The sequence below is a fragment of the Pleurodeles waltl genome, chromosome 4_2 (assembly GCF_031143425.1).
Source record: "Pleurodeles waltl isolate 20211129_DDA chromosome 4_2, aPleWal1.hap1.20221129, whole genome shotgun sequence".
In the NCBI taxonomy this organism is placed as follows: domain Eukaryota; kingdom Metazoa; phylum Chordata; class Amphibia; order Caudata; family Salamandridae; genus Pleurodeles; species Pleurodeles waltl.
The window spans coordinates 32,356,140-32,371,221 of record NC_090443.1 but is presented as its reverse complement, the minus strand read 5'-3'; the positions used below and the strand labels follow the sequence as shown (position 1 = coordinate 32,371,221).

The 15,082-nt window shown below is 44.4% G+C and overlaps 1 protein-coding gene across 2 annotated transcripts in view; it reads right to left on the bottom strand.

Moving 5' to 3' along the window:
• Positions 1 to 5,473: 5,473 nt before the first annotated feature.
• Positions 5,474 to 15,082, bottom strand: part of WNT10B (Wnt family member 10B) — a 124,377-nt gene continuing 114,768 nt past the window's right edge. The window contains exon 5 of one of the 2 annotated variants that reach the window (XM_069230494.1): positions 5,474 to 8,131. In XM_069230494.1, coding sequence (XP_069086595.1) covers positions 7,670 to 8,131 — 462 coding nt within the window. In that variant the 3' untranslated portion in view covers positions 5,474 to 7,669. The remainder of the gene's footprint in view (positions 8,132 to 15,082) is intronic. The other variant, XM_069230495.1, reaches the window with a different exon arrangement.

Sequence of the window (15,082 nt, the reverse complement as noted above, 5' to 3'; positions counted from 1 at the left end):
TCTTTCTGGGAATAGATAAGCTTTTATGAGGTGAGCACAGATGTTTCCTCCTAGGAATAAGATCTCTTGTGGTGGAACAAGAATCATTTTTTTCTGCCCAATTTTTTCAGTATAGTATCCTCCAAATTGCTTGAGATGTTTGAATTGACGATGAAGCCTTGATAAGCCAGTTTCTGAAGTATGCGAAGTCCCTCACACCATGAAGACACAAATTAGCAGCCCAGACCCAGTTTCGTGAACGTTCTGGCTGCTGACTTGAGGCCGAAAGGCAGTGCTTTGAATTGGTAGTGATGACTATTTACCATAAAGCACAAGTAATTTCAGTACCATTGATGTATCAGTAGTTGGAAATATGCATCTTCCAGATCTATTGTTCCTCCAAAATCTTATGATTGGTGGATTGTAAGACATCTGTTAACAAAATCATTTGGAATGTTTGCTTTTTTATATTTTTTCGACTGCTCGCAGATCTAGAGTAGGTCATCATTCTTTTGATTGGAAAATAAATGTGAATAAATCCTTGATTTTTGTGATCTGGCACTGGCTGTCTGGCAGCAACCTGTAACTGTTTGGTTATCTTTCATTTTAGAGCCTGCAAGTGGTGATGGTGTACTGTTGATGGAGTCGTTGTTTGTAGTTCTGATGTGATTTCTGTTGTAGGGCCATGCTCTATTGGTATCCTCTGCCAGGGTGAGACTGACCAGGCTGTGGGAAGTTTCCACCCACAGGTATGGATGTTGAGGGAGGCAAGCTTCCCAGGAAGTCATGTGCTGCTGCTTCTCTTTTGGCTCTTGTTGGTCAATGAGCTCCACTGTTATTGCAGCGTACTTATCCCGGACTGACATCTCCCATACTGCGGACCTAGGGAATAACAGCCCTGTTGAAAGGGCCAAAAAGGTGTGGAAGGTCCTAGCTGGAATGTTTTTGATTGAACTGTTGTCTTCTGTAGGAGAACAGGTCTGTCAATTTTGAGGTACTCCTAATGACCTTGCCATGTCTGTGTCCATTTTATAGCCTGGGAGGCATCATTGTCATGTTAGCCAAACAAATTCTGGCCGCTAAATGGCATGTCCAGTACTCTAGACTGGACCTCTGCTCAAAGAGTTGTGCTGCAGGGCGAGCTGTACTTTCTCAAACCCGCTCTTGCCTGAATCTCGTATTTGAAGCATCCAGTGATGAGTCCTTGAAGGATGATGAAGTTCCCTCTTCTTCGTCCGGGACATTTTTGTTACATCTCAGCAGACACCCCTTTGTATAGCACAAACAATTCCCCTTAAAAATGTGTATATAAAAATATTATTTCTCATTAATTTCATGAAAACTTCCTATGGTATGCTCATGAAATAATCCATAAAATCAGTAGTATTCACAAAATTGCACATCCCATTTCGTATTTTATCTCACACAATTGATCATAAAAAGACTTTAAAAAATCACCCCAAACCAATTATAAAAATGGAATTAATTTTTTCAGTGATTGGTTTTAGTGGTATACAAAAAGGGTCAATATGGAATGAAACCGTTAAATTTTGAGTTTATTTGTACATAGTGACACTCTGTCACAGAGGGGAGATTTTAAGTTCACCATCAGTGCTGACTTTGTTAGTGATGACATTTTTGTCAATTACAGTTTTGTGAACGATGATGGGTTAGCTGTCGGTATTGAATTTGCTAATGGTGGATGTTTGCTCAATCCAACTGGTACTTTACTTGCTTACAACAAAGACATACTCATTATTGCTGTCTTTGTTTCTGATAAGGCTTTTATGCCCACATTTGTACTTTTTTTGCAGTGCATTTGTGTAATTTTGCGCTGCTTTTGTGTCAAAAGCGGCACAAATGCGGCACTAAAAAGGTATAAATATGGGCCTTAGTATGGATATAAGGCCTTACTTCATTGGCAATGTACTCGTTAAAGGTTTTGTGGTTGACGGTATAGACACAACTCCTGTCATTGGAAAAGTCATTGATGACTCTTCTTTAGTAATATACTTCTTTTTTTAAGGCAAACTGGACCCAGACATAGTTAAGGGCGTCCTCATCCTGACCAGAAGTCTGTGCTTTCAAAACAGGTACAGAAGGTCTATTTGTGGGAGTTGCACAGGACTCAGTGACAGTATTTGTGACTAGATCTTTTGGTGAGGTCATCTCCGTCTTATGCTTTTTGTTTTTAGAAGAGCTCTTCTCAAATGTTGGCCCAGGAGATTAAACATTCAAGAATCACCGCAACCCACCCTCTGTGTCTTTAAAAGTTTTGTTGCTGAAAGCCAATCAGTGTCACACCTGCTGGGTTTGTGGCAGGAAGTGTGAAGGCAAATAATGACTTTTGCATGTGGGTCACCTGTAAAAACACTTACTAGCTCCACACATCTCAATTTGTTTAAGGAGTGTTTCTCATTGGGAAGTTGGGAAGTTTCAGCCAAGGTGCCCAGTTGGGTAGTCTTTAGCAGAGGAAGAAGAAAAATGTCTACTTTCTGTATCAGAAAAGAATTAGAGGTTTTTCTGTGAAAAGGAGGTTCAAAAGGTGAATCTAAAGACAAAATGAGTAGGCATCAGAAGATTATTGTAGCCAGAAACCATGCAGTAGACAACTGATAGTTAGAGCCAATGAGGAATGTTGGACTCCAGATTCTCTCACTGGTTGTCTAGACTTTGACTCATAAAATGAAGTGCATGAACTACTTTTGGATTATGGAGGTCTTTCATTTATTTTCTGTGGCAAATGCAGTATTGAAATACTGCTACGGGAACATTAACTACTGAGGGTTCCCATTATAATGCCAGGGAATAATCAAGGACATAAATCTATGAAAGATCCAATGCTGATGAATCTGATATTCCTGGTATCAATATTTGGCATCCATGATATGCAGGCATACTCACCTCAACAGGAATACCTGGTTCAGAGACTGGTAACTTTAAAACACACAGTCTACTTCTCTTTCACCAAGGAAATCTACGGCATAGAAGTCCATGTACTGTGGAAATGTTTGGAACATATCTCGGAACATGTAACAAAGTGACCTGTCACAATAATCCAAAAGAGCTGTGGTCACAGCAAAATGTTTCTAAAAACAATAAGATCATAGAGAAGGGAAGATTTCAAAGGCTTCACAGTCATGTAATTAGGAGGGCAGTGTGGCTGTAGGTCATCCCAATCTGAATCTGAAGTGTTCCAATCTGGAGTTAAGCACGCTGTCTGAAATCCACTGGAACCTGAACCTTCTTTGGCAAAATCAGTTTCAAAGTACAAGTTCAAGTTGCTCTGCATGTCCCTAAAAGCTGATAATGACAAGCACCTGAATTCCCTTAAACGTGATACATGAAAGGTGATTTTGAGGAGATCCAAGTAGAAGCGTCTCTCAGAGGTAAAAAGAAACCTTCTAAAATAATATTGACTTTGGCATTGAATGATACTTTGAATACGAGCAATGTCTTTACAACAGGTGCTATTCCGCTGTAACATCTTACTTTTAGAAGACTCCAGTTATGAAAAAGGCATCTCAATGTAGTGTGCTGTCTGGCCTATCGACAGTCTGATGATTGTGTCGGCGGGTGCCTCCACCTCTAATGTGAATATAATCTGATCACCAATTCTGAGAGACATGTATTGATGTCAGATGTAAACTCATACTGCAGGGTCTTTTGAATGGAGGATGAATCTACTCTCTCTTAGCAGAAGACCAGCTCAGCTTCTAGAACTCTCTGTTGAGGGGAATTCAAGAAGCCTAGGATCCCTAACAGGACCTGTTAACCAAAAGACCCAAATTATACTGGAACAGTCTTCCCTTCTTTTCTTAAACATCCTCAAAGCTACTGAACTGCATTGAGGGTACTTCCCTATTTCATTGTGTATGGTAATACAGAAGAGAGACTTTGAATAGCTTTCTTGCAATGTCTTTTTCACACTACCTCTCAGCTCTTTTCTTTTAAATCATTTTATTTGTTTTGCTGCAAAAACAAAAATCGGAAAAAAAGACCAAAATAACAGTAGAGTTGCGGTGACAAGCAAGAAGCTCAGCAAGGTGTCATACACAAGCCCAGGACCTCTCACCATGTGGTCAATGCTTAGTAATAGCAAACATACCACAGATATCCAAGTCTCAGTATTGTAGGGTCCCAGTATCCCCCATCTCACAACTCTGATATTTTCAGTATCCATATAGGCTCCCCAGCCACCCCAAACCTTCTCCCTCTTCTGCTGGTATCACATGCTTTGATACACCACCATCTCAACTTGTTGGCACCAGTCCATGCCCAATTCCCAGTCAGTGACCCTGAAGTGGGGGGGGGGGGGCGTGGAGGCACTCCAGGTTCGCGCCACATTGCACTTGGCCACCCTGGCCCCCGCTATTAACCACAATTCCGAGTACTTGGGCCATGTCAGTTCACCCTCTATATTGAGAGGACGCCATTTTGCACCCAAAGGGACTTCCAAGCTCTGTGCCTGCACCATTATTTGTGTCATCCCCTCCCAGTAGGTCTGAATGACTGGGCAGGTCCAAAGTATGTGGATAAAAGAGCCCTCCTGGCCACAGCCTCTCAAATCTAGAGCAGAGTCTCCCCTTCTCATTTTGGGTAGAAGTGTTCTGGAATAGTTTGATCTGTTGCAATATGAGAAGTTGAATTAATCAGAATCTTGCCCCAACTGGGACAACTCGTGGGCTCTGCAAGACCTCTTCCCATGCGTCATGATCAAGTTCTCCTAAATCTGATACCCAGTTGTCTTTTAGAGTTTGCAAAGTGTAGGGAGTGCTAACCTTTATCTTTTTGTATGTCAGGGAGATGGCTTTTTCGGGTGTAGGGTCTAGGAAGAGTCGATTTTCCAACTGCGCGCCCTCCACCAGTTGCATGCCACCAACCATGTGTTCCCTAAGGGCATGCACCATCTGGATGTATCTGAACCGTTCTGTGTCTTGCAGTCCGTACTACCTCTGGAGAGCCTCGAATGTCACCAATGAGGATCCTTCCCATAAATCTAACTCTCAGCTCTTTTCAAGCAAGTGAGCCACGCGGAGCTAAGAGAAAATAGGGCCAAAGGTGCCAGTATAAAATAACGAAAGAAGAAAAAGCCCAAAAGGAAAATCTTAAAACAATATTACCGTACAAAAAACAAAAACAGAACTAAGATTGATGCTGTGGAGATGATCATTGTCGGAGCTTACATTAATTAATTTAATCCACAAATTTCGTTTCTGCCTTCGTAATTTAGAAAGTTAGATAATGTTTCTAGAGTGTGTTTCAGTGGATGTTAAAAACACCAAAATGATTTCAAATGCTGATATCAATATGATGAAGATCCTGTCACGGAGAATGTACATCTCCATTAGTAGTGTCGACTCAGCATTCCAGGTGGCCTGGCATACATTCATACCATATGCTGAAAACTTGGGTACTAGTAGAATTAAAAGAACAGGTATATCTGCTAAAGACAAACGAACAGGAACAAACAAATTAGAAAAGGACAATGTAATAAAGTACAACGTTGCAGTTTAATTTAGTAGTTAGAAAGACAAAATACATTTTTGAATAAATAACCTCCTTTGATCTCCCCTAATTGACCAGCCCCCCTCCCACAGCCAGACATGCACTCCAATGATTTCAAAACGGTATGAATGGCATCACCAGAGTATTGCCTCCACCCAGACACCACTGGTCCAGTGAAGAAGCTGTTGTAGGCAGCCCCTCCTCACTTAACTGGCTTTATGCACAAGGAAGGATCACACACCGATAAAATTCCAGGAACATGCCACGACTCTTCCCAACTTTCATGAGTAGTCAGACTACAAGCTGCCACCATTTAGGTGTAGCCACAAAAGTGTCCTAGCATCCAGCGATATCTACAGCAGGTGGGCGAGGGGTCCACTGCATGACTGTTTATGTGTACAAGGTACAACAGCGGGATCTCGGTCCCAGTGTCGTGAGGCCAGATATAACCCAGGGGGCACATAGAAGATCCCCTAGCGCCACTGGAGTGTCAATTTCCGTGTCACTCCAGTGGCGCTAAACACTGCTCCATATTTACAAGGAGGTGTTATGCCCCTTTATTGTGGCATAACGCCTCCTTGTAAATACGGGCCCCTCCATTGCAGAGGGGCATGCAATGGGTGTTGCTGTTGGCGTTCCACTGCAACACCCATTGCTTTTGACGCTGCCTCAGATTTCGTAAACCTGATACAGTGCCAAACGAGAAGGAATGGTTTTATTCTTACTAGTTTTTTGCTTTCTCTATGTGTGCTGCATTCTGCATGGATGATTGTTTACATGCAGGAAGGGACACTTTCCTGCACATAAACAGTCATTCAAAATGATCCTTTAATACTTTTTAGTGTGCTGCATTTTGCAGCACACATAGAAGTGCCAAATCGCCTTTATAGATTGTTGATGTGTAGGTAGTGACACCTTCCTGCACACAAACAATCTATACCCTCAGCGCAGACACCCTTGCACTATGATGCAAGGATGCCTGTGTTGGCGCTAGGCAGCTTAATTCAGCGCCAGCGCAGGGGGAAAGCAGGGATGTGCTGTATTCCTCTAAATATGGCATAACCTCTGCGTTTCCAAAGTGGCGCAGCATGGCACTGCTATTTTTGGCGCCGCGCTGCGCCACTTTAGAATATATCTGGGCCCATATGTCTCCAAAGTTTTTTTTACTTTGATTCACACCCAGGAAAATAGTTTGGTTCATGTGCCGGATTCCCTTCCTCTTGCACCTGTGATACCAAACATGTACTTTCAGAACACTATAGAAGCAGAGGTGTACCAAGTACCTAAAGTTTGTTTTTCAATTTCTCAAGGGTTTCCTCCATTGCTGAGAGGGCATACACTAGTGCCAGACCGTAACATTTATTGCTTTGTTGCCGCTGGTGGCAGTGGTTGGAACAGCAGAATCTAGCTCTTCGTGCCATCAGGACACTGTTTTGATGTGGGCTGCAGGAGCGCAGCTGCTGGCCAAGGGGATTCCCATTATCTGTGCTTCTCCCATAAACAGGTCTATTTTTAGCCTCATTTGTTTGGCGCCAAACGCAGCCCTGACTTGTTCTCACAAGCTGTGCCCCTACCTATAATAGCTTTTCATACAGTTTTTTTTGTGTAGCTTTGGTGACCATAGTGGGCTCCACAACAGGTTACCAACAGGAAGAATTCTTCTGCTTCGAAACGCTCTTATGGCACCCACAGTGCCTAACGCCAAAACCATGCCTTTGGCGATAATTTCAGAAGGACTGTTGGTTTAGATCCTTGAACAACTCACTCTGCAACTGGTGAGAGCTTTGAAAGACAGGTCCACATCTTTAGTTTTTTGTGGAATTCTGCAAGTTGTGGTGGTGTGGCACACAGAATTTTGTCTCTACTTCTTGGTGTGGTCCACCCTGACTAGATTTACAAGGTGAACAATTCAATTGCTTGTCATCTGTGTTTTCCTCCCTCAACCTGCTCCATGGAACATTCACATGTTGTGGCCAATCTTAAAATGCACAATGGGTACTTTTCTATGCCTTTTCAACAACACGCTCGACTAATATGTTAAATATTCAAAGATGCAGAGCGTTGTATTACAATGCTTGATCCATGGGCCTATAGGGGCTTTCATAGGCATAAGTGCTCAGAACCAATGTAAGACATGGCAGCCCCTGAAAGCCCTGCTTGGGCAGGACCTGGCTGCAGTCCCTCACTTGCAGACGTTCACCCATTCAGTGACCTTGCACTCCTCACAGAGAACGTAGCAGCACCAGTGGAAGCGACAGTTGCAGCGCTCACTGCGCGTCTGCATCAGAATGTTGTGCCCCCTTCCACAGCATAGGCTGCTGCAGCTGTCCATCTGATGACTGGTCTTGTTGCAGATACGCCCCTGTGTGCCAGGGGAGTCCACTTTGGAGTCCTTCTCACAGAAATCGGGAGACTTCTCAAAGTACACAAGCTCTTTAGCTAGCCGCTTCTTCTTGAGCCGGCGTGGATGGAAGACGCCTGTATTCTTGTTATGTGAGTTGATGAAGGTGGCTCGCTGGAACTTCTCCTTCAGCATGGAACCCACAGAGCGAAACTCTGGAGTGACATGCCAGCAGGTCTTGAACTGGCAGCTGCCAGAAGTGCCGTGGCACTTGCATCGACGCTTCATATTTTCCCTCACTGTCTGGAGAAGAAAAGAAAGTGTTTTAATCAACACTACATATGCAAGTAGAGATCCTTTTCACACATACACACTTTGGGGTTCATGAAGCATCTTTAACCAACCCCCCCACCCCCTCCTCCCACCAAGGTGAAGCTGGAAACAGTAACGGGATTCTTACAAACTTAATTCCTGTTTGCGTGCAGTGATCGTGGAAGAGTCTCAATTTACAGATCTGAGCAGATTTAAAGAGATAAGACCTGTCATTTGTAATGCCAATCAGGCGCAGCTCCTCCATATGGGCGGAGGAGCATCGGCAACCCCACCCCCCCCCCCGCAGCCAGCAGCAACCGCTCCTAATCCTTTTACATGGAAAGGATTATAAACTCTGTTTATTATACTTTCCATGTAAAAGGGGTAGGGCATTGGGGGTGACAAGCTGATGGGAGTGTGTTGTGCACTTCTCGCAGAGCCCATGTGTGTTTGGCCGACCGTCTCGGGCCGGCCAAACACATGCGCACAGGGCTCTCTCCAGCCCAGCAACACGGTTGCGGGGCTGGAGAGAGGCTGCACAGGATCCCAGTCTGCCTGGGTGCTCCCAGCCAATCCTGACGCTGCTCTGAGCAGTGTCAGGATTGGCGCAGGGCAGGCTGGGAGCCTGTACCTGAAGCAGCGACGGGAGAGGAGCACGGCACGGGAGCAAAGCAGATACGTTTTTATTTTATTTTATTTTTCCCGTGCCCTCAGTGCACCCACCGCACCCCACCCCAGCCACGCCAGCCGCTCCTGATGAAAATAACCTTTATATTTGCCTTATCAGGCTTAATTTTCCAAATATTTACAATTTTTACAATTTAGAAAACAACATATGTAAAGCAGCTTTGGAGCACAGTACTGAAATGAAAGTCTGCTAGGGGAAGACAACTAATTAAAACAGAAGGAATTTCATGAAAGACTGTCTGATAGGCAGTAGACACAGCAAAATTGTAAAAACATGCAAGGAACCAGCAACTTTTATAGCCCACCAGGTTTGGAATGGATAGTTACCAGCCAAGCTTATTTCTTTTAAAGAGGCTCAAGCGCCACATTGTGTAAATCCTACAATCACTTAACCTACTGGCTTCCCTATATACACCACGAACGGGTGCTTCTAGAATAATTTTAGCATAACAAAAAATCCAAACAGCATCCGGCATCCATCACCTGGGGAAACCTACCAACTCCAAACACTTCTAAACACTAGTCACCTGGTGAGTCCTTGGTAGTGTGGCCTTCGAGGATGCCACCACTTTTTATTGCCCAGAATTCCATAAATAGGTAAGACATTGGCTAAAACAGAATTTCCTCACATTTCTGTTCCAGAACGTATGGAGGATGGGCAAAATTCCAGCCACCTGGTGTTTCCACTCTTCTACCAATTAAAACAGAACCTCATGGGTAGATAGAACTCTTTTCTACGTGAAATAACAGGATAAATAAGTGACTGTGTGACGCCAACATAGTGTGAAAGTGGTATTCCCATGCTCAAAATTTTGGCTTATTCCAGTCCTGTGCAATAGGCCCACCTACATATGGGGTACCTTACGATGTGTAGATGTTAAAAATAAATGGGTTTCATAGGTTTCTGTACAGCCCCGGGGGTGATTTATGCAACCAAAGTCAGATATCCTAAATAGGCATTTTTAGGGCCAGATGTATCAAAGGGTTTTTCCTATTCTGTGTCAATGGGAAAATGAGTTCGTACATATGGCCCTTAGTGTGGAGTTGCTTTCCACATTTCCAAAATGCAATGAAAACAGCTTACGACCTGCCGGCACCCTGAACCCATAGAAAATCTATAATGTCTGGTAACCACATGCTCAGGAGACCCAAAGGAACAAAGATGGGGCTCAAGTCTTGGCAGGGAGATGTTCCTGCTTAAGAGAGAATGGAGGGAATTACCATGTTATGGAAAAAAGACTGCTATAAATATAATAAAAGTGATGTTCAGAGAGTTCTAATGACCACAAAGTCAGTGCAATGAAGGCCTGGCTTGCATTCATTGATTCTTTATGTCTTACATATTTAGAAAATATGTAATTTTTATACTTTCCATATCCTGAGTTTGATACCTGTCATGAAATGAATAGGACGTTGTAAACATGGATCTGGCCATAGTTTCATGATCTACGCTTATATTACATAATGGACCGTGTAGCCTACATTGCCTAGGAAAATCCGTTTGCCATTCATTGCCAGCTCTAGACATTTCTGTTACCATTTCCTTGGTTGGTGTTCAGAGATTTATGTTTGTCCATTTGAGGAATGCAAAAAAACATTGATTAATTATATCTTCAGATTGCAATGAAATGTTGATGGAGGATATGCACAAACACATAGCCCTGAATGTGGTGAAAAAACATATAGGTTGTGTAGCAGCACAAAAAAACTGTGTGGCTCCATCACACAGGTCTGGAGGCATTCGTGAAATTAAAGGATTAAGAACTGAGGGAGGTGAGAAGGCTGCTTATGACTTCAGTAAAGATGCTCTCATGATTCAGAACTAGGATTAAAAGTAAAGGACCTTCCCAACTGCATATGGGCCTCCACTCACAGTCATGTGTTGAATAGATTGGGAAGCCCATCCCATTTTCTCTACATTCCTTCGTGCTTAAGCGGTAAAGGTGAGTTCCACAGGTGTGATTGTTAAGAGAAATACTAAAAGAAAAGAATCTTTAAAGCTGCTTGACAAACTATAATGCCCACTCTACTGTCTGAGCCTAAACAATAATGTATTGTGAATGTATGCAAACTATCCACACAGTTTTTTTTTCTTTTTAAAATATGTACTTTAGAAACGTTTCTCAGGAACAGTAGCTAGTTTTCCTCATGTAGAATGTGCTTCGAGTTTACCAGGCAACTGTTTATTAGAAAGCTGCATGAGCAAAATTTATGGAACTATGGGGGTCATTCTGACTTTGATGGGCGGCGGAGGCCGCCCGCCAAAGTCCCCCCGGCAGAATACCGCTGCGCGGTCAAAAGACCGCCGCGGTAATTCTGAGTTTCCCGCTGGGCTGGCGGGCGACCGCCAGAAGGCCGCCCGCCAGCCCAGCGGGAAACCCCCTTCCATGAGGATGCCGGCTCCGAATGGAGCCGGCGGAGTGGAAGGGGTGCGACGGGTGCAGTTGCACCCGTCGCGATTTTCAGTGTCTGCTTGGCAGACACTGAAAATCTTGGTGGGGCCCTGTTAGGGGGCCCCTGCAGTGCCCATGCCATTGGCATGGGCACTGCAGGGGCCCCCAGGGGCCCCACGACACCCGTTACCGCCTGCCAGGTTCTGGCGGTCAAAACCACCAGAACCAGGCTGGCGGTAAGGGGGTCGGCATCCCCATGGCGGCGCTGCTTGCAGCGCCGCCATGGAGGATTCCCTTGGGCAGCGGGAAACCGGCGGGACACCACCGGTTTCCCGTATCTGACCGCGGCTGTACCGCCGCAGTCAGAATGCCCATGGGAGCACCGCCAGCCTGTTGGCGGTGCTCCCGCGGTCGTTGGGGGTCAGAATGACCCCCTATATATTTTGACAGGGACTGTTTTGATGTGCAAATGGTACCATAATTCAAACAGAAAATGGTACCATAATTCAAACAGAGCTCTATCGAAAGAGATTGTGGGTCCTATCTATGCCCTGGTAGACAATCTGCCAGGAGGCTTGAGGTTATGACATCTGCCCCACTTGCAGATGATTGTTGACCCTATTTATAGATCCGAACTTGCCTGGCAGGGATTTCTGTGCTATAATGGGGGTATAACAACAGCAGCTCATTTTACTGCACTGAAGCTTTGCAGAGTGGACGCCATGTTTACAGCTCCTGCTCTGAAAACGTTACCTGAAGTTTGCTTCACATGATCAAAAAACAAATAGCTCTGAATCAAGGAGAATGTTCTCCCTGACCATGGCAGTCATTTAGCATTATCCCCACCCATGTTACGTCAGACACAGGTACGGAAAATGAAGGATGGTTACTCCGCCCTCAACAGTTTGGGGCGGTCGGTTATGCCCTAATTGGCCTGAGGCAGACAGACCGCTTAGTAAGGAATTAACATAAGAGTAGCCAATGGAGGTCTGCCAACATTACCCCAGGGTTTCCTCCAACTTTAAATTGAACAGTGGAAGTGCAGGTTTGGAGGGGCAGAGGATTGCTGGCTAACAAAGTTCCTTCCAATTCACAAAAGACTCAATAAAGCTTTTTGTTTTGTTCAGAAGCAATCTTAATCAGTTGTGTGACGGCTGGGAATCATCCGACACCATGGTGCTCTTGTGCGTTGGACAGCTCCCAGCCATCCCCGCACAGGGCACTGGAAATCCCTCTGGTGGGTGCAACTAAGGGATTTCCTGCTGCAAAAAAACAGCCTCAGGAGCTGGGAAAAAGCTTTCCCAGCTCCTGAAGGAGTTTTTTTGTTTTCAGTAAAATCATGATCAGCGAGCAATGCACACTGATGTCATTTCACTGAAAACAAAAGTGAAATTAACCGATCTCCTCATTTCATGTGAGAAGTATCATTGGAAAGGGGGGAAATCTTCCATTTCTAATGGTATCTTTTCCACTAGACACCAAAGAGGAGGCGCGGCCCCTTCGGCAAGGGCTTTTGCTCCCCTTGTAATTTTTTAGTGAAATTCAGTTTTTCTACCCCCCCCACCCAGGGCTTTCTGCCCCACCCTGGGACAGATCGGGGGCTATTGCCCCATCTGCCCCCTAAGGAGGGCGGAAAGACTGTGCCCATTTCATGGAGAGTTTGCCAGATATAGCTGGCTCTATGTCAGTTTTATGGGAATGTAAACTGAATTGCTTCCCAAATAGATTACGGCCTTCAAATGGAATGTTTAATATTCTTGGGTGTATTTCTGGGTAGAAGTATATGCTACATAACAACCCATACCTCGTCATCACTTCTTCACCACAGCCCCATTTGCTGTTAAGCGCTGGTGTATGTTGCATCTAGTGAGGCATCAATTAGTACACCAGAGATTTGTTTTTGTCGTTAAGAATGGATTTGGCTCATGCTTTGCAGTAGTCAGGCTCAAAAGTCTTCAGGCAAAGTTGCATTCCATAAAGCAATAATATAGGAGATGCTGTGGCCACTTTCACCAATGCAGCTGTAAAGCCATTAAATTATTGTACTCATTGTGTAAAGCTTCTTGCCCTTGTGGTCTCAGAGCAATGTGCATGGCACTGAGGAGTTGCTGGATCTTCTCTGTGCCAGATCAGAGATCTTCAAGTCTGTCATGACTTAATTAAAAAAGGCAAGCTGGTTAGGAATCTGGGGGTAATACTTTTTATGGATGTAGGTAACATCAATGGATTTCATGGCCGGGTTCTTCTTCTGTAAGAGCCCCTCCTCCAAACATGAGCTACAATGGAATGGACCTAAGTGGAGAAAAAGGGACACTTTGCAGCCTAAACAGTGGTGACCATATTGAACCTTGGTTTTGCCACGTTAATGATCAAGAAGAATTTTGCGACATCACCTGGCAGGCTGTCTCTTGGCAGAAAAACCAAAATGCACCATCAAGGAAAATGTATGCATGCCACTAGTCATTTGCACCTTGAATGTCATCTTCCTCAGTCTGGTAGTCATCCTTTGTGTCATTTCCGGTGTCCCCTTATTTTTCTTTCTCATTTGTGGCAGGCAAAGGAGCTACATGAGAAAAGTCTTGAGTATGTGATGCCTTTGGCACATGTGGAACTGCCTGAGGTGCAGTGGAGTGGTGTACAGTGGAAAAGCATATGGTGTAGTAGCCTACAGTGCAGTGGTATACAGTGAAGTTGTGTGGACTGGAGGGGCATACACTGGAGTGGGGTAGAGTGTAATAGCCTACAGTGAAGTGGAGTACAGTGGAGTGTCGTCCGATGGAATAATGTAGACTGGAGTGGCGTAGAATGGAGTGGTGTACAGTGGAGTAGCTTACAGTACAGTGGCATACAGTGAAATACCCTACAGTGGAGTGTTGTAAAGTGGAGTTGTATATAGTGGGATAGCATAGAGTGGTGTACAGTGGAATGATGTAGAGTGGAATAGCATACAGTGAAGTGGCATATAGTGGAGTGGCGAACACTGAAGTGGTGTAGAGTGAAGTTGCGTACAGTGTAATAGCATAGAGTGGAGATGTACACAGTGTGATAGCATAGAGTGAAGTGGCATACTGTAGAGTGGGGTAGAGTGTAATATCATACAGTGGATTGGTGTACATTGGAATGGTGTTCAATGGAATAGCGTAGAATGAAATGGTGTAGACCGGAGTGCCATACATTGGAGTGGCATAGAGTGGAGTAGCAAACAGTGGAGTGGCATACAGTGGAACAGCATTGAGTGGAGGGTTGTAGCGTGGAGCTGCATACACTGAAATAGCATAGATTGGAGTGGCATACATTGAAATGGAGTAGAGTGGAAAAGCATATAGCGGAGTAGCATCCAGTGGACTGGCGTAAAGTGAAGTGGCACAGAGTGTAGTCGGGTACAGTGGGTTCATACAGTGTAACAGCATAGAGAGGTATGTTGTAGAGTGAAGTTTTGTACAGTGGAGCGGCGTGGAGTGGCATAGAGTGGAGTCGTATGACTTTCTGAATTATTTTACAAGCCCAATTCACTAGTGAAGTTAGAATTGTAATACATATTTTGGAAAGCTGAATTTTAGCAAATCACATTAGCCCTGTTTGAAGTCCCTGGAAGCTAAATTTGCAATTTGCTCTCTCCCTTCAGTTAGCCAGTAATTATCATCTATATAGATGTGAATGAAGTGTGAAATTGTGCCAGGAGCAAACAATAGGCTGACCTGAATGAGCAGAGATGATCCATCTGAACCTCACAGAATATGCGAGGGGGCGGGGAGGATTCTATCTGGCAATAAAGTGACAGGTCCTGCTTAAATGTCAGATCCAGCTTGACTGCTCTGCTGGAGTTTTTCATATGTCACCTGAGGCACACATCAAAGAGGCT